The 21,054-nt window shown below is 35.3% G+C and overlaps 1 protein-coding gene across 1 annotated transcript in view; it reads left to right on the forward strand.

Annotated features, from left to right (window-relative positions):
- Positions 1–21,054, forward strand: part of NECAB1 (N-terminal EF-hand calcium binding protein 1) — a 280,254-nt gene that overhangs the window by 111,957 nt on the left and 147,243 nt on the right. Inside the window, exon 4 of the mRNA XM_081258474.1 lies at positions 5,853–5,878. Within this exon, the coding sequence (XP_081114600.1) occupies positions 5,853–5,878 (26 nt within the window). The remainder of the gene's footprint in view (positions 1–5,852; positions 5,879–21,054) is intronic.

Consider the following 21,054-nt stretch of genomic DNA (forward strand, 5'->3'; position numbering starts at 1 on the left):
CTATGAACAATTGCCAATAAAGTGGACAAGTTTGAAGAAAGCTTATGTCTAGAAATATACAATCTCTCAAGAGTGAATGAGGAAGAAATAGACAATATGAGAAGACCAACTACTCTTAATGAAATTGAATCAGTAATAAAAAATACTCCTGACAAACAAAAGTTCAGGCCTCACAGATGAATTATACCAAACATTTAGAGAACAGTTAACACCTATCTATTGCAAACGATTCCAAACAATTGCAGAGGAAGAAACATTTCCAAACTTATTCTATAGGACCAGCATCACCCTGATGCCAAAACCCGAAAAGATATCACAAAAAAAGAAAATTACAGGCCACTATCACTGAAGAACATAAATGTAAATATCCTCAACAAAACTTTAGCAAAGCAAATTCAACAATACATCTAAAAGTTCATGCACCATGATCAAGTGAGATTTATCCCAGGGATGGAAGGATGGTTCAATACCCATCAATCAATCCATGTGATAAAACATATTAACAGGTTGAAGAATAAAAATCATATGATCATCTTAATAGGTACATAAAAACCTTTTGACAAAATTCAACATTCATTTATGATAAAACTCTCAACAGACTGGTTATGGAACACACATACCACAACATAATAAAGGGCCATATATGACAAGCCCACAAGTAACATCATACTCAATGGTGAAAATCTCTAAGAACAAGATCAAGAACAACATAAGGATGTCCAATCTTGCCACTTTTATTCAACATAATATTGGAAAACCTAGCCACAGCAATCACACAAGAGAAAGAAATAAAAAAAGATCAAAATTGAAATGGAAGAAGTAAAAAGTCACTGTTTGAAAATGACATGATACTGTACATAGAAAATCCTAAATACACTACCCCAAAACTACTAGAACTAATTGCTTAACTTGGTAAAGTTGCAGGATACAAAATTAATACATAGAAACCTGTTGCATTTATATACACTAACAATGAACTATCAGAAAGAGAAATTAAGAAAATAATCCCATTCAAAATCATATCAAAAAGAATAAAAAACCTTGAAATAAATTGAGCTAAGAGGTAAAAGACCTGTACTTGGAAAACTATAAGACACTGATGAAAGAAATTGCTGATGACACAAACAGCTGGAAATATATGCAATGTTTCTGGGTTGGGAGAATTAATATGGTTAAAATTACCATACAAATCAGGGCAATCTACAAATTCAATGCAATCTCTATCAAAATACCAATGGCATTTTTCACTGACCTAGAACAAATAATTCTAAAATGGCAAGGAAACGAAAAAGACACTGCATAGCCAAAATAATCTTGAGAAAGAACAAAGCTGGAGGTATCACACGCCCTGATTTGAAACTATACTGCAAAGCTACAGTAATCAAAACAATATGGTACTGGCACAAAAACAGACAAATAGATCAATGGAACAGAATAGAGAGCCCAGAAGTGAAACTACACTTATTTGTTCAAATAATCTATGATAAAGTAGACAAGAATATACAATGGGCAATAGACAGCCTCTTCTATAAATGGTGGTCAGAAAACTGGACAGCTACATGCAAAATAATCAAACTGGACTACTCTCTCACTCTGTGCACAAAATAAATTCAAATGGATTAAAGACTTAAATGTGTGACCTGAAGCCACAAAGCTCCTAGAAGAAAACACAGGCAGTATGCTCTTTGACATCAACCTTAGTAATTTTTATTAATCTTTCTCCTCAGGCAAGGGAAATAAAAGCAAAAATAAACAAGTGAAACTGAAAAGCTTTTGTCCTGTGAAGGAAACTATCAACAAAATTAAAAAGCATTGTACCGAATAGGAAAAGATATTTTCAAGTGATATGTCTGATAAGGGCTTAATATCCAAAATAGCAAAGAATTTATACAACTCAACATCAAAATAGCAAACAACCCAATTAATAATGGGCAGAGTATCTGAATAGACAGTTTTCCAAAGAAGACATACAGATCACCAACATGTACATGAAAAATATTCAACATCAAATCATCAGGGTAATGCAAAGCATAACCACAATGAGATATCACCTCACCCCTGTCAGAACGGTTATTATCAAAAATACAATAAATAACATGTATTGGTGAGGATGTGTAGAAAAGGGAACCTTCATGCACTGTTTGTGGAAATGTAAACTGGTGCAGCCACTGTAGAATACAGTATGAAGATTCTTCAAAAAATTAAAAATATTCCACTCCTGAAGAAAACAAAAACACCAATTAGAAAAGATATATGCATGGTCTCCCAGACCCACCCTGGTGTAACGTGTGAGGGCACTTACACAAAATATGAATACCAGGAGGCAGGGGTCAGGGGTCACCTTGGAGGCTGGCCATTAGACTCCAGGGTTTGAATCACTCAATAACATTTGCCTCAGTTTACACATATGTAAAATGGGAATAATAGTAGTATCTGCTTTTTATGATTAAAATAGCTAATATATTTTAAAAGTTAAGAATGTATTTAAGATATTTATGAGTGAATTATAGGACATCTGGCATTTGCTTTAAATACTCCAGAAAAAAAATTGAGGGAGGAGAATGATGGTGGTTAATAAAACATATATGGCAAATGTTAAAATGTTGATGATAATGATTTAATGTGGGCAATGCATACATAAAGTTTTTTTAATGATCTTTAACTTTTAAAAATATTTATTGATGTATGGTTGATTTACAATGTGTTAATTTCTGCTTACAGCAAATTGACTCAGATATATATATATATATTCTTTTTCAGATTCTTTTCCATTATGGTTTATCAGAGGATATTGAATATAGTTTCCTGTACAATACAGGAGGACCTTGTTGTTTATCCATAATTATCTTTTCTTTATTTCTTAAGTTTAAAATTTCCCATAATAAAAAGTTACATAATTTTTTACATAAAATGTTTATAGCAGTACCTGGAACATAGTAAACAGTCAATAAATGCTGGTTATTATTTTTGGAAAAAAAAATGATATATGCAGCCCTATGTTCATTGCAGCATTATTTACAATAGTTAAGATATGGAAGCAACCTGAGTGTTTATTGATAGATGAATGGATAAAGGATATGACATATATACATAAATATACATGAATATTAGCCATAAAAAAAGAATACAGTCTTGCCATTTGAGACAACATGAATGGACCTAGAGAGTATTATCCTAAGTGAAGGAAACAGACAGAGAAAGACAAATATTGTATGGTTTCACTTATATGTGGAATGTAAGAAACAAAACAAATGAACAAACATAATAAAACAGAAACAGAAACAGATGCAGAGAACAAACTGGTGGTTGCCAGGGGGAGGGAGTGGGGGGAGGAAAGAAATAGGCGGGGGAGATTAGGAGGTATAAACTTCCGGTTGCAAAATTAATGAGTCACGTGTATGAAATGTATAACGTGGGGTATATAGTCATTACTTATATAATATCTTTGTATAGTGACAGAACTTAACTGGACTTATAATGGTGATTATTCTAAATGTATAGAAATACTGAATCACTATGTTGTGTAACAGTAACTAACAGAGTTGTAGGTCAATTATACTCTCCAAACAAACAAACTCATAGTAAGAGAGATCAGTTTTTTGGTTACAGAGGCAGGGTGTTGGGGAAGGGGGAATTGGAGGAAGTCAGTCAAAAAGTACAAACTTTCAGTTACAAGGTATATAAGTACTAGGGATATAATGTACTACATGATAAATTTAATTAACACTGTGTATATTATATATGAAATTTTTTAAGAGAGTAAATTCTGAGTTCTCATCACAAGGAAAAAATTTAGTTTCTTTAATTTTGTATCTGTATGAGATGATGGATGTTCACCAAGCATATTATGATAATCATGTCCTGATGTATATAAGTGAAATCATTATTCTGTATACCTTAAATTTATACAGTGCTGTATGTCAGTTATACCTCAGTGAAACTCTAGGAAAATAAATAAATAAATAAATACATTTTTCCAGAAAAATAAAAATTATTTCTTCTTGCCCTCCGTGGATGGCCTTGAGCACTCCTTGCCACACTCTTGCCCAGACTGTAGTTCATACCATTCACCTTTAAATTCTTTGATTCCAAATAGACAAAAAGATAAAGTAGAAATTTCTTAGACTATCAAATGAGGCTTTTCATTTTTTAGTCTGATTTTTTTCATAATGAGTTATATTCTAGCCACAGGAATTACTCAGTTTTCTGAGTAGTTTAGTAATTTAGAAATTTTGTAACATACTCTTAACACTTCAAATTTTTATTGCAAATGGTATTTCTCTAACTGGAATTTTCCTCCTTTTTTTGTCTTTTTTACTTGTATTTAACTCTGAGAATTAGTCTTCAAATTTTATCCTCTATTATATAGTCCCTGATAACTTTTGCCAGTTAACCACTACCCCCCTGGCTATTTTATTGCATTTTATTTATTTATTGCAAAGTCTACCTTTAAATTGAGCTGCTAGAGACTAGTGATCTGAGATATTCATCTCAGTAGTTCGTGAAACCTGTTTATCTATGGCAGTTAGAACAATGCCTGACACATAGCAGTATATGATTGTGGGATAAATAAATGAACGAAGAGGAGTCCACACCAAAGCTATTACAGAAGACTTTGCATATTCTATCTGATGGCAAATACTACTCTAGAAAAAGATTTACTCTAGTATGGAGATGTCATTTGCCCAGGATCAAATATTCAATGTCCTAAGATAAAATCCTGAGTTTAAAATTATATAACAAATTTAGTGATGGAAATGGTAAAAGGACTGGTGTTTGAAAGTTTACACCAGTGTCCCTCTTGTCTATCAACCTGACTACTTCTTAAAGGAGGACTGAATTATAAAGTTTATTTACATTGAGTTTTGACATGTACCATCTGTATGCAGTCAAATATTTTCAGTTAATTGATGTTTGCAGTTGGTTTTTATTAGTCTTCATCTTCAAAATATTTACTTGTATTCCTATTTCACTTAAATTTTAAAAATAGGAATGAATGTTGAATTTTATTAAATTCCCATTTAGTATTTGTTAATATGATAGTTTTTCTTCTTTAAATTATGATGTAGTGTTATAGTGATGTATTGCTTGATATTGGACCATTCTTGAATTCTTGTACCATATCTTCCTTTGTCAAGGCATTATTCTTCTGATAGTAATGTATTATATCTGCTAACAGCTCATCTGGCTTTTTTGAAGTTATTTTCATTATACTAATGGGTTTCTATTGTTTACAGGTAAATATTAAGCAATGTAACTCTTCATTATATTTTAGAAATCATTTGAAATAAGCATTGAATCAAACTTAACCCAAAAGTTGAATTTAGATATGGAAGTTCTAGCAGTTCTGCCAAGTCAGGAATATGACAGCTAACATTTATTAAGTGTTTAATTTGTGCCAATTACTCTTTTAACTGCTTTATATTTATTAACCAATTTAAATACTATGGCATTCCTATGAAACAGAAATTATTATTATCCCCATCTTGGGACTGAGGAACTGAGACACATAGATGAAAATTACTCAGGGTCACATAGATGGTAAACGGTGGAGTTAGGATTTCAAATCAAGTGTTCTGGCTCCAGAGCCTACATTCTTTAAAATTATGCAGTATTCCCCCAGCATGACCTGGGGGAAACACAAATCCCAAGAATTATCTGTTTAAAGACAAAATCTGACAATCATTGCTAATATTTGGTTGACTACTTCAACAGTGTAGAATCTATAAGAGAAAATACCATAACTACATATCATCTATTAATATAACAATACAGATTGGGGAATAACTGTATTTAACTATTTAAAAACTTAAATGTTACCAAAATAATAATACTTTTTTTCATCTTTTCAGCAATCTTGACACAGAAGAACTATGTGGTAAGTTTATTTAAAGCCAATCAAACCCATTATTTGCTTTAGAATAAAAAAGAACACTGTCTTACATATTTCTACAAACCCTGAAATTAATGTCATAGATTAGGAATTCTGGAATAAAGTAAAAGATAGCTGAGATCTCAAGGAATTTATCTTTATCCATGAGTTTTGCTCAGGCATGTATTTCACTGAAGAAAGAGTTGGCCCTTATTAATTTGTCCATAGCAGGAGAATTGTAATTAGTACAATAAGTTTCACAAGAATATATTCCATCAGATTGAATATATTTTTAAATTGTTGTTTAATACAACTTCATTATTCACTTCAAATATATTGTGCAGAGGCTTTGGTTATTTTTTTGCAAAGCTGATCCCTTGATATGTAAAAACAACTTTGTCCCATACTTTGCCTAAACCATTCTGGAATGTCACTTGCAAAACAAGTGATTCAGTGGGGAGAAATGTCTTAACAAATTCCTGATTTAGTGGCCTCTTCATTTATTTTCTTCGTTTTTGTGGGTGGAAACAAAAGTAATAGGCTAGAAATATGAAAAGGCAAATACTTTTGAGATTTATTCTTCGTTCTCAAAAATTTGTCTTCTCTAATAATAGAACTAGATTAAGGACCTACTCTATATTTTAAAAGCTTTGACTATGATTTTCCTGCATAATTTTAGTTAGGAAACTAGTTAAGGGGTTTTAATTCAACAGAATTGCTCTATATTTTTAAACCCAGTGATTGTACTCCTAATTGTGCGTTATAATACTCCCCCTCTGTTCAAGAATATGCATTTTAATTTCCAGAGTGAAGTTTCATTTTTCATTATTTTATGAATATAAAGTAAACATATTATAATCAAAATGGATTCTAATTAAAACCGAAGTTTTTAGTGCTAGCAAATGAAATATGTAGACTCACACCCAGCAAAAATACTCCCTTTTATGTGGGAGGGGCAGTGTTTGATTAACATGGAAAATGGATTTCTTGTGCTCTTTAGTAGAAGCCAATTAACGGGTCCAAGTATCTAAAACTTTCATTCTGTTGCTTTTATTTAGTTTGTCAGCTTACTAAATTATGGACCTAGAATTCAAAATAATTTAATAAATGTTTTATTAAAATAAAGTATAGATATTTCTTATTTTATTTACCAAAGTAATATTTAACTATTTTTTTTAAATTTAGCAACACAGAATTATATAGGTGTATAAGAGAAAATATCAAAGGCTCTCACTCACTTCTCTTTCCCCTGATACTGATCTCCACTGCTAATTGCTTGGAATGTATCCTTCCAAACATTTTTACACATGTAATGACATTGATATATATGTGTATGTTTTTTTCCAACAATGTGTATACTATATGATCAATACAAGTGCACACTGCTCTATATCATTTTATTAAAAAGGCTGCATAGTGCCCCATTTACCTTAAAATTTTTAACCAAATCCCTTTTAGTTGTTTTGGGTTTTCAGGTTGTTTCCAAATTTCCACTGGGACAAACAGCACTGAAGTAAATATCCTTGTTTGTATTCTCTTTGCATTTTTATACAAGTAGTTCTGTAAGATGGATTCCCAAAAGTGTAGTTACTTGGTCAAAGATTCTTCCAGTGTGCACGCCCAGCAGCAGTATATAGGCAAGTCAAGATTACTCACTTTCCTAAATAGCAGCTTTAGGCCATAACTTATTCCTACCAGTCAATACATAACTTGACTTTAATTAGGTAATTGTGTATGAACTTTAGCATTGAGTCTCTGGTTTCCTATTTGTGCCATCTTTAGCTATGATCTAATATCTATTGGGAGCAAAATTATTACTTTCCTGATCTTATGCAGCTTATAACTGTTTTTGTCCTCTTACTCAATTTTTTATTAGCGTATAATTGCTTTACAATGTTGTGTTAATTTCTGCTGTACAAAGAAGTGAATCAGATATATATATATATAATATATATATATATAATATATATATATATATATATATATATATATATATATATATATATATATATTATATATATATATCCCCTCCCTCTTGGACCTCCCTCCCACCCCCCATCCCACTCATCTAGGTCATCACAGAGCACTGAGCTGAGCTTCCTCTGCTATGTAACAGGCTTCTACTAGCTATCTATTTTACATATGGTAGTGTATATATGTCAGTCCTAATCTCCCAATTCATCCTACCCTCCCCTTCCCCCTCTGTGTCCACATGTCCATTCTCTATGTCTGCAACTCTGTTCCTGACATGGAAATAGGTTCTTCTCTACCATTTTTCTAGATTCTACATAAATGCATTAATATATGATATATGTTTTTCTCTTCCTGACTTACTTCACTCTGTATGACAGACTCTAAGTCCACCCACGTCTCTACAAATGACCCAATTTCATTCCTTTTAATGGATGAGTAATATTTCATTGTATATATGTACCACATCTTCTTTATCCATTCATTTGTTGTTGGACATTTAGGTTGCTTCCATGTCCTGGCTATTGTAAATATTGCTGTAATGAACATTGGGGTACTTGTGTCTTTTGAATTATGGTTTTCTCAGGGTATATGCTCATACTGGGTCATATGCTAGTTCTATTTTTAGTTTTTAAAAGGAACTCCCATACTGTTCTCCACAGTGGCTGTATCAGTTTACATTCCCACTAACAGTGCAAGAGGGTTCCCTTTTCTCCACACCATCTCCAGCATTTATTGTTTGTAGATTTATTGATGATGGCCTTTCTGACCTGTGTGAGATGTTATCTCATTGTAGTTTTGTTTTGCATTTCTCTGAATATTAGTGATGTTGAGCATCTTTTCATGTGCCTCTTGGCCATCTGTATGTCTTCTTTGGAGAAATGTCTATTTAGGTCTTCTGCCCATTTTTGGATTGGGTTGTTTGCTTTTTTGATATTGAGCTGCATGAGCTCTTTGAATATTTTGGAGATTAATCTTTTGTCCGTTGCTTCATTTGCAAATATTTTTTTTCCCATTCTGAGGGTTGTCTTTTCGTCTTGTTTATAGTTTCCTTTGCTTTGCAAAAGTTTTTTAATTTTAATTAGGGCTCATTTGTTTATTTTTGTTTTTACTTTCATTACTATAGTAGGTGGGTCATAAAAGATCTTACTGTGGTTTATCTCAGGGAGTGTTTTTCCTGTGTTTTCCTCTAAGCATTTTATTGTGTCCAGTCCTACATTAAGCTCTTTAATCCATTATGAGTTTCTTGTGTATGGCATTAAATAATGTTCTAATTTCATTCTTTCACATGTAGCTGTCCAGTTTTCCCAGCACCACTTATTGAAGAGGCTGTCTTTTCTCCATTGTATATTCTTGCCTCCTTTGTCAAAGATAAGGTGACCACAGGTGCATGGGTTTATCTCTGGGCTTTCTATCCTGTTCCATTAATCTGTGTTTCTGTTTTTGTGCCAGTACCATACTATTTTGATTGCTGTAGGTTTGTAGTATAGTCTGAAGTGATGAAGTCTGATTCCTCCAGATGCATTTTTCTTTCTCAAGATTTCTTTTGCTATTCGAGGTCTTTTGTGTTTCCATACAAGTTGTAAAATTGTTTGTTCTAATTCTGTGAAGAATCTCATTCGTAATTTGATAGGTATTGCAGTGGATCTGTAGATTGCTTTGGATGGTATAATCATTTTCACATTATTGATTCTTCCAATCCAAGAACATGGCATATTTCTCCATCTGTTTGTGTCATCTTTGATTTCTTGCACCAGTGTTTTATACTTTTCTGCATACAGGTCTTTTGCCCCCTTAGGTAGGTTTATTCCCAGCTGTTTTTTTCTTTTTGTTGCAATAGTAAATGGGATTGTTTCCTTAATTTCTCCTTCTGATCTTTTGTTGTTAGTGTATAGGAATGTGAGAGTTTTCTGCACATTAATTTCATATCCTGCAACTTTACCAAATTCATTGATTAGTTCTCATTGTTTTCTTGTGGCATCTTTAGGATTTTCTATGTATAGTATCACAGAACCTGCAACAATGACAGTTTTACTTCTTCTTTTCCAATTTGTATTCGTTTTATTTCTTTTTCTTCTCTGATTTGCATGACTAGAACTTCCAAAACTATGTTGAATAAGAGTGGCGAGAGTGGACATCCTTGTCTTGTTCCTGTTCTTAGAGGAAGTGATTTCAGTTTTTCAGCATTGAGAATGATGTTTGCTGTGGGTTTGTCATATATGGCCTTTACTATGTTGAAGTATGTTCCCTCTATGCCCAATTTCTGGAGAGTTTTTATCATAAATGGGTGTTGAATTTTGTCAAAAGCTTTTTCTGCATCTATTGACATGATCACATGGTTTTCATTCTTTAATTTGTTAATATGGTGTACCATATTGTTTGATTTGCATATATTGAATAATCCTTTCATTCCTGAGATAAATCCCACTTGATCATGGTGTATAATCATTTTAATGTGTTGTTGGATTCTGTTTGCTAGTATTTTGTTCAGGATTTTTGTGTCTATGTTCATCAGTGATATTGATCTGTAATTTTCTTTTTTTGTGATCTCTTTGTCTGGTTTTAGTATCAGGGTGATAGTGGCCTTGTGGAATGAGTTCAGAAATGCCCTCCCTCTGCAATATTTTGGAAGAGTTGAGAAGGAAAGGTGTTAGCTCTTCTCTTAATATTTGGTAGAATTTGCCTGTGAAGCCATCTGATCCTGGACTCTTGTTTGTTGGAAAATTTTTCATTACAGTTTCAATTTCATTACTTGTGATTGGCCTGTTTATATTTTGTCATTCTTCCTTGTTCAGGCTTGGAAAGTTGTACCTTTCCAAGAATTTGTCCATTTCTTCCATGTTGTCCATTTTATTGGCATATAGTTGCTTGTAGTAGTCTCTTATGATCTTTTTTATATTTCTGCTGTGTCCATTGTAATTTCTCCTTTTTCATTTCTAATTTTATTGATGTGAGTCCTCTTCCTTTTTTTCTTGATGAGTTTGGCTAAAGGTTTATCATTTTATTTTTTATCTTCTCAAAGAACCAACTTTCCATCTTAGTGATCTTTGCTATTGTTTTCTTTGTCTCTATTTCATTTATTTCTTCTCTGATCTTTATGATTTCTTTCCTTCTACTACCATTGAGTTTTGTTTGTTCTTCTTTCTCTAGTGGCTTTAGCTGTAAGGTTAGATTGTTTATTTGAGATTTTTCTTGTTTCTTAAGATGAGGTTGAATTTCTATAAACTTTCCCCTTAGAACTTCTTTTGCTGTGTCTGATAGGTATTGGGTCATCGTTTTTTCATTGTCATTCGTTTCTATGTATTTTCTTTTTTTTCTTCTTTGATTTGTTCAGTGATCTCTTGGTTATTTAGCAGTGTACTGTTTAGCCTCCTTGTGTTTGTGATTTTTACAGGTTTTTCCTGTAATTGATTTCTAACCTCATAGTGTTGTGGTCAGAAAAGATGCTTGATATGATTTCAATTTTCTTAAGTTTTCTGAAGGTTGATTTGTGACCCAAGATGTGATCTATCCTGGAGAATGCTCTGTGTGCACTGAGGTGAAAATATCTTCTGCTGCTTTTTTGTGGAACGTCTATAACTATCAATTAAATCTATCTGGTCTATTGTGTCATTTAAATCTGTGTTTCCCTATTTATTTTCTGTCTGGATGATCTGTCCTTTGGTGTAAGTGGGGTGTTAAAGTCCCCCACTATTATTGTGTTACTGTTAATTTCCTCTTTTATGGCTGTCAGCATTTGCATTATGTATTTAGGTGATGCTATGTTGGGTGCATATTCATAATTGTTATATATTCTTCTTGGATTGATCCCTTGATCATTATGTAGTGTCCTTATTTGCCTCTTGTAAAATTCTTTATTTTAAAGTCTATTTTCTCTGATATGAGAATTTCTACTCCAGCTCTCTTTTGATTTCCATTTGCATAGAATATATTTTTCTGTCCCCTCACTTTCAGTCTGTATGTGTCCCTAGGTCTAAAGTGGATCTCTTGTAGACAGCATATATATGAGTCTTGTTTTTTTTTTTTTTGGCGGTATGTGGACCTCTCACTGTTGTGGCCTCTCCCTTTGTGGAGCACAGGCTCCGGACGCACAGGCTCAGCAGCCATGGCTCACGGTCCCAGCCACTCTGCAGCATGTGGGATCTTCCTGGACTGGGGCATGAACCCATGTCCCCTGCATCGGCAGGCGGACTCTCAACCACTGCGCCACCAGGGAAGCCCTGAGTCTTGTTTTTGTATCCATTCAGCCAGCCTGGGTCTTTTGGTTGGAGCATTTAATCCATTTACATTCAAGGTAACTATTGATATGTATGTTCCTCTTATCATTTTGTTAATTTCTTTGAGTTTGTTTTTGTGGGTCTTTTTCTTCTCCTGTGTTTCCTGCTTAGAGAATTTCCTTTAGCATTTGTCGTAAAGCTGGTATGGTGGTGCTGATTCTCTTAGCTTTTGCCTGTCTGTGAAGTTTTTTTTTTTTTTTTTTTTTTTGTGGCATGCAGGCCTCTCACTGCTGTGGCCTCTCCTGTTGTGGAGCACAGGCTCCGGATGCGCAGGCTCAGTGGCCATGGCTCACAGGCCCAGCCGCTCTGTGGCATGTGGGATCCTCCCAGACCGGGGCATGAACCCGTGTCCCTTGCATTGACAGGCGGACTCTCAACCACTGCGCCACCAGGGAAGCCCTGTGAAGTTTTTGATTGCTCTGTCGAATGTCAATAAGATCCTTTCTGGGTAGAGTAATCTTGGTTACAGGTTTTTCCCTTTCAATACTGTAAATATATCCTGCCACTCCTTCTGGCCTGCTGAGTTTCTGCTGAAAAATCTGCTGATAACCTTATGGGAATTCCCTTGTATGTTATTTTTTGCTTTTCTTTGCTGCTTTTAATATTTTTTCTTTGAATTTAATTTTTGTTAGGTGTTTTTTTTTTGCGGTATGCGGGGCCCTCACTGTTGTGGCCTCTCCCGTTGCAGTGCACAGGCTCCGGATGAGCAGGCTCAGCGGCCATGGCTCATGGGCCCAGCGGCTCCACGGCATGTGGGTCTTCCCGGACTGGGGCAGGAACCTGCGTCCCCTGCATCGACAGGCGGACTCTCAACCACTGCGCCACCAGAGAAGCCCAATTTTTGTTAGTTTGATTAATATGTGTCTTGGTGTGTTTCTCCAAGGGTTTATACTGTTTGAGACTCTCTGCACTTGCTTGACTTGAGTGGCTATTTCCTTTCCCATGTTATGTAAGTTTTTGACTATAACCTCTTCAAATATTTTCTCATATCCTTTCTTTTTCTCTTCTTCTGGGACCTCTGTAATTCAAATGTTTGTGCATTTAATATTGTCCCAGAAGTCACTGAGACTGTCTTCAATTCTTTTCATTCTTTTTTCTTAATCTATTCCTCAGCAGTTATTTCCAGCATTCTATCTTTCATCTAACTTATTTGTTCTTTTGCCTCAGCTATTCTGCTATTGATTCCTTCAAGTGTATTTTTCATTTCAATTATTGTTTTGCTCATCCCTATTTTTTTGTTCTTTATTTCTTCTAGTTCTTTGTGAAACATTTCTTGTATTTTTTTGTTCTGTGTCTCCATTCTATTTCTGAGATTTTGGTTCACCTTTACTGTCATTACTGTGAATTATTTTTCAGGTAGGTTGCCTATTTTCTTTTCATTTATTTGGCCATGTTTTTACCTTGCTCCTTCATCTGTAACATATTTTTTTGTCATCTCATTATTTATTTATTTTTTTTTTTGAGGTATGCGGGTCTCTCACTGTTGTGGCCTCTCCCGTTGCGGAGCACAGGCTCCAGACGTGCAGGTTCAGCAGTCATGGCTCACAGGCCTAGCTGCTCCATGGTATGTGGGATCTTCCTGGACTGGGGCACAAACCTGTGTCCCCTGCATTGGCAAGTGGACTCTCAACCACTGCACCACCAGGAAAGCCCTGTCATCTTATTTTTTTTGATGGGTAGGGCTGTGTTTCTTCTTACTGGTTGTTTGGCCTGAGGCCTTCCTCATTGGAGTTTGCAGGCAGCTGACTAGAGCCAGGTCTTGGAACTGAGATGAGGACCTACAGGAGACCTCCCTCCAATTAATATCCCCTGGGGTCTGAGGTTCTCTGTTAGTCCAGCAGCTTGGACTCAGCACTCCCACCAAAGGAGCTCAGGTACTACCCCTGGCTTGCTTATCACTGAATTCCTTAACTGAGATTTGCCACTTCATTTTCACCTTGCAGAGCTATTCTCAGAAGACACATAGAATGTAGTTTCAGACCCTCTTGAGTGACTCTTTTAAAATCTTGAATATCTTCTGTTCATAAACCAGTGCAGTTGCACTTCTCTCTCAGCCAAAATGTTCTCTCTACTCTTGTTCATTTTTATTGAACTATTTTGCAAATCTTCAACTTGGTACCTGAATATTTTAAGATACTTAAGGACGGGTGATGAATAATTACAGTGAAAGTTCATATAGCTAGAGTGCTTGATCTGAAAGCATATAGAAAGCTTTATGAGCAAGTTTGAATATATTCAGTAGTCTAAGTTTTCATCTAGTTAGTTTTTACCTACCAGTTACTTTAAAAGTTAGCTAAATTCTGTAAATAAGATTGATAAAACTGAGGAAACTCCCATAAGAATTGTATAAGCCTTATATGCAAGGTTCCTTTAAGTTTCTGTGCCCAAATTCCCCTTAGTCAGACTGTATAGGAGCACGACATTGCATTGCCAGATCCTGGGCAGTGTTGAGGGACTTGTACCAGCTGAGTCTGGGTACTAGAAAATCGTTTCTACTCCAGACTTTTAGAGCTATGGCTACTTGACACATTTATAAAATCACCTAAAAGAGTTGTAGAACAGTTTGAGTGACACTGATCTGCATCCCCTCAAAATAACTCATTCTTAGATTTTCGACTGATGCCTTTATTCGCAACATGGGTGTTCTAACTCTCTCTTTTTGTCTTGGTCAGCTCAGTTATTTTCTTTCCTATCTAATACAACTCTTGGGAAGTTACAGCAAGGTACACACTGTGGGCCTCATCTAAACTCATGACAATGCTTTGTGAGATCAGTTCCCAGTGTGATCTTTTTGGCAGCTAGTTCTCTGGTTCTGACTTGGAATTCTTGGGTCAGATCCAAAAACTCAACAACTTGGAGGACTGAGATGCAGAATAGAAGAAAACTCTGTAATCTAGTGATGTGACACCACCAATTAAGTAAAGTAGTGAAGGAGGAAGGGAGAAACTAACCTTTGGTTAGCATTTCTTTTTCTTGTTTTGGCCACGCAGCCTGTGAGATTTTAGTTCCCTGACCAGGGATTGAGCCCATGCCCTCAGCAGTGAAAGTGCAGTCCTAACCACTGGACCACCAGGGAATTCCCTTGTCAGCATTTTAATAGAGAAGATGTTGCATTGAACATCCATGAGGAGATAATTTCCTTTCTGACAGAAAATTTATTAAATGCATCTGTTTATAACTCTTGCTCTATTTTTTAATTATACTCAATATCTACACTCTTACTTTTCAAAGCCTCTTCACTTAAACTGAGGAGAATTGGTTCTCACACATTTCTATATGTGCTATACAGTTCTCTTTTGCTCTTGCCCATGAAACCCTATTGGTTTGCAAATTGGCCCTTGTACACAGAGGGCACAGGGAAACCAAAGAAAGAGGCAGACCACTCCACATTGGTAGGTGGCAGGTTTAGTAGACAAGGGAACTTACCCTTCCATACAAGGTTTACATACAAGGATTGTATTGGGCAGCTAGAAAATGAGTAGATCTCTGCACCCTCCCACCAGAATCTTAAGTTTATATAGAGGTTTTAACTGGATTCAGTCACATACAACGTCCAGATTGCTCTCTCAAGGTAGTGTCCTTGGAAATGGCTCCCACTGTGGGAATGTTGGGGAAAGCATACATTCCAAGGACAGGAAAGTGGATGAGAAGCCTACAATTGCCCAGGTATAACTTGCAGTTCAACCAGTGGTCACACCCTCTACATGACCTTCTCCAAACCCACATAAAGGTTTCAATAAAAGTAGGTCTTTTCTCCTGGAGGTTATCACAGTTACAAAGGACAAGAGCTTGAAAGAGTAAATATTTGTTCTAAATTTTTCTCTCTCTAATGCTAAACACATTTGCCCAGCTCACATTGGTAACATGATTCAAATAAGGATCATGAGTCATAGTAATAGGAATAAAATGTTAATTAGTTCAAGCTTAGCCACTTCCAAATCCATCCCTGACCTTCCCTCCCTGCTTGCCATATCTTGGGGTATACAGATATACTGCTGAAATTTCAGGCTCCTACCCACTACCACCTCAAAGCTTTGATATGACCTATTGTCCTTTTTTCTGTGACTAAATTACTTCTGGCAATTTATTCTACTCTTGTCTCTCCTGATGGTGTATCACCAGTATTCCCCAAACATTCCATAGTGTGTTCAGATAACACTTTTAATAGAAAAATTTGAGGATGTCATTCTCCTTTTGAAAATTGCTCCATGGCTCCCCATTGCACATAGTGGTTCTCAAATCTAATATGTCATATAATCTCCTAGTGAGCCTGTAAAAAAAAAAAGGAAAAGAAAAGAAAAATGATGAGGCCTGGGCCTCAACTGAAAGATTCTGATTTAATAGATGAGAACTATCAATAATATTCATTTCTAACAAGTACATCAGGGCAGTGCTTCTCAAACGTCAATATGCCTATAACTCACCTGGGGGCTTATTAAAATGCAGATTCTGACTCAGTATGTCTGAGGTGGCATTCTAGCAAGTTCCCAGATGATGCTGATGCTGCTAGTCTACAGGCCAAATTTTGAGCAGTGAGGCTCTAGGGAATTCTCTGGAGGATCTGATGAAGATGGTCAAAAACACTGACCTAAACTTCAGGATAAAATTTAGAGCACCTAGCAAGGAATATTTCCAAATATTCAGCCTCCTCTCTCATAACTGATTTGTAGCATCCCGTTTCCTTGCTGTCTTTTCTCCTTAAATATCTCCCAATCCTGTCCCTTATATCCTACCAATGCTGAACAACACATACTCCTACAAACATGAGAAGATATCATCTGCTTCCATGCCTTTGCTTACCCTCCCTCTGATTATCCAGCAGATTACTATTTATCTGTTAATTCAGGTCTTGTTGATGTCTCCTCTGTGAAGCTCTCTCTGACTTACTCCACATGAATTTGGGCATTCTTTGCTCTGTATTTAAATTGCACACTGTACCTGGCTCTTGAACCATTGTCTTGAACAATGATCATGTGTATGGCAGTTGCTTGTTGGAGTGTTTATTTCCCCTACCTGACTGTAACCTTCTTAAAATAGAGGCTCTGTCTTTTTATCATTGTATTCCAAGTTCCTAGTATAGCACTTGACACACAGAAGGCACTAAGTGTGTGTGTTAAGTCATAGAATGAGTAAATGAACCCTCATCATGATAAGTGGAGAGAGAATTATCTCCTTTCATCTATGTTAAATGTCTCTGACTTTTTCACCTAACTTCCCTCTTTGAGTTCATTGGACCCCTACTTGCCCTGGCACATGGCCTGCAGTGTGTAACTTTCAAACAGTTTGAATGACACTGCACTGTACCACCTCAAAATAAACATTAATTAGATTCGCAACTTAAGCTCCTGTTCAGAGCTTGAGTGTTGTAATTCTCTCTTCTCAGTTACTTCCTTTGTAATTGGGGAGTGATTTTTTTTCCTAACTACTTTGAATAGGTGAGAAGAACAAATGAAGAAAGGAGGGAAGGAAGGAAGGAAGGAAGGAAAGAAGGAAGGAAGGAAGGAAGGCTATGTAGTCACGTCTGAATCCTCTAATCATTGTCTTCTCATGTGCTTTATCAGCACATGCCTGCATAGATTTGATTTCAAATTGAAAAGGCAACTTATGTTCTTTCCAGGGATCTTTACTGATTGAGCCAAATATCTTCTATATGAATTGAAATATTTATTTTATTTATGTTTTAATTGAAGTATAGTTGATTTACAATATTGTGTTAGTTTTAGGTGTACAGCATAGAGATTCAGTATTTTTGCAGATTATATTCCATTATAGGTTATTAGAAGATAATGGGTATAATTCCCTGTGCTATATATCTTTGTTGCTCATCTATTTTATGTAGAGCAGTTTGTATCTGTTAATCCCATAACCCTAATTTGCCCCTCCCTGCTTCTCTCTCCCCTTCGGTAACCTCAAGTTTGATTTTTATGTCTGTGAGTCTGTTTCTGTTTTGTAGATAGATTCATTTGCATTATTTTTTAGTTTCATACATAAGTGATATCATATACTATTTTTCTTTGTCTAACTGACATTTCACTAAGCATAATATTCTCTAGGTTCATCCACATTGCTGCAAATGTCAGTATTTCATTCTTTTTTATGGCTGAGTAATGTAGTACTGTGTGTGTATATATATATATACAAACATATCTTCTTAAGCCAGTTGTCTGTTAATGGGCATTTGGGTTGCTTCCATGAATTAGTTATTGGAGACAGTGCTGCCATGAATATTGTGATTCATGCATCTCTTTGAATTAGTGTTTTTGTTTTTTCTGGATGTATATCCAGGAGTGTAATTACTGGATCATATGGTGTTCTATTTTTAGTTTTTTAAGGAACATCCATACTGTTTTCTATAGTGGCTACACCAGTTCACATTCCCACCTGCAGTGTATGATGGTTCTCTTTTCCCCACATCCTCTCTAACATTTGTTATTTGAAGACTTATTGATGATAACCATTCTGACAGGTGTGAGGTGATACCTCATTGGGGTTTTGATTTGCATTTTTCTAATAATTAGTGATGTTGAGCATCTTGTTATATGTTTTTAACCATCTGTGTGTCTTCTTTGGAGAAATATCTGTTTAGATATTCTGCTCATTTTTTGATTGGCTTGTTTGTTTTTTTGATATGAGCTTCATGAGCTGTTTGTATATTTTGGATATGAACCCCTTGTCCGTTGCATCATTTGAAAATATTTTCTCCCATTCCATAAGTTGTCTTTATGTTTTGTTCTGGTTTTCTTTGCTATGAAAAAGTTTTTAAGTTTAATTAAGTCCCATTAGTCTATTTTTGCTTTTATTTCTTTTGACTTAGGAAACTGTACCAGGAAAATATTGTTATGATCTATGTCAAAGAATGTTTTGCCTATGCTCTCTTCTAGCAATTTTATGGTTGCATGTCTTACATTTAGGTCTCTAAACCATTTTGAGTTTATTTTTGTATGTAGTGTGAAGAAATGTACTAATTTCATTGTTTTACATGTAGTTGTCCAGTTTTCCCAGGACCACTTATTGAAGAGACTGTTTTTCCTTCATTGTATATTCTTGCCTCCTTTGTCATAAATTAATTGACCACCTGTGAGTTTATTTCTGCACTCTCTACTCTGTTACACTGATCTATGTCTCTGTTTCTGTACCAAAATGACACCATTTTGATTACTATAGCTTTGTAGTATAGTCTGAAGTCTGGGACAGTTATATCTTCAGCTTTGTTCTTTTTTCTCAGGATTGCTTTGTCTTTGGGTGTTTTGTGGTTCCATATAAATTTTAGGGTTATTTGTTGCAGTTCTGTGAAAAATGTCCTGGTTATTTTGATAAGGATTGCATTAAATCTCTAGATTGTTTTGGGTCGTATGACCATTTTAACAATATTAATTCTTCTAATCTAAAAGCATGGGATATCTTTCCATTTCTTTGAATTATCTTCAATTTCCTTCACAATTTTTATAGTTTTCAGAGTATAGGTATTTCACCTCCTTGGTTGAGTATTCCTAGTGGTTTTTTTTTTTTTTTTTGATGTGATTATAAATGGAATTTTTTTTTACTTTATCTTTCTGTTAGTTCATCATTAGTGTATAGAAACAGAATAGATTTCTGTATATTAATTTTGTGTCCTGCTACCTTGCTGAATTCATTTATTAGTTCTAATAGTTTTTGTGTGGAGACTTTATGGTTCTTTAGCTAGGGTACCATGTCATCTGCAAATAGTGACAGTTTTACCTCTTTCCTTCCAATCTGAATTCCTTTTATTTCTTTTTCCTGTTTGATTGCTATAGCTAGGACTTGCAATACTATGGTAAATAGAAGCAGTGTGAGGGGACATCTTTGTCTTTTTCCTAAATTTAGTGGGAAGGCTTTCAAGGTTTCAGCATTGAGTATTATGTTAGTTGTGGGTTTGTCATAAATGACCTTTATTATGTTGAGACATAATTCCCTCTGTACCTACTTTGATGAGGTACATAAATCATCATGAATGATGTTGAATTTTGTCAGATGCGTTTTCTGTGTCTATTGAGATGATCATGTGGTTTTTGCTTTTCCTTTTCTTAATGTGGTCTATCACATTGATTGATTTATCATTATATAATGCCTTTCTTTGTCTTTTGTTATAGCCATTGTTTTTTTGTGTGTGTGTGTGGGACATATATGGCCTTTATTATGTTGAGGTAAGTTCCCTCTATGCCTACATTCTGAAGGGTTTTTTTTTTGTTTTGTTTATAACAAATTTAATCAGTTATACATATACATATGTTTCCATATCCCCTCCCTTTTGCGTCTCCCTCCCACCCTCCCTATCCCACCCCTCCAGGCGGTCACAAAGCACCGAGGTGATCTCCCTGTGCTATGCGGCTGCTTCCCACTAGCTATCTACCTTACGTTTGGTAGTGTATATATGTCCATGCCGCTCTTTCACTTTGTCACAGCTTACCCTTCCCCCTCCCCATATCCTCAAGTCCATTCTCTAGTAGGTCTGTGTCTTTATTGCTGTCTTACCCCTATGCTCTTCATGACATTTTTTTTTCTTAAATTCCATATATATGTGTTAGCATACAGTATTTGTCTTTCTCTTTCTGACTTACTTCACTCTGTATGACAGACTCTAGGTCTATCCACCTCATTACAAATAGCTCAATTTCATTTCTTTTTATGGCTGAGTAATATTCCATTGTATATATGTGCCACATCTTCTTTATCCATTCATCCGATGATGGACACTTAGGTTGCTTCCACCTCCGGGCTATTGTAAATAGGGCTGCTATGAACATTTTGGTACATGTCTCTTTTTGAATTATGGTTTTCTCAGGGTATATGCCCAGTAGTGGGATTGCTGGGTCATATGGTAGTTCTATTTGTAGTTTTTTAAGGAACCTCCATACCGTTCTCCATAGCGGCTGTACCAATTCACATTCCCACCAGCAGTGCAAGAGTGTTCCC

This window comes from Mesoplodon bidens (assembly GCF_964165515.1).
Source record: "Mesoplodon bidens genome assembly, chromosome: 16".
Lineage (NCBI taxonomy): Eukaryota > Metazoa > Chordata > Mammalia > Artiodactyla > Ziphiidae > Mesoplodon > Mesoplodon bidens.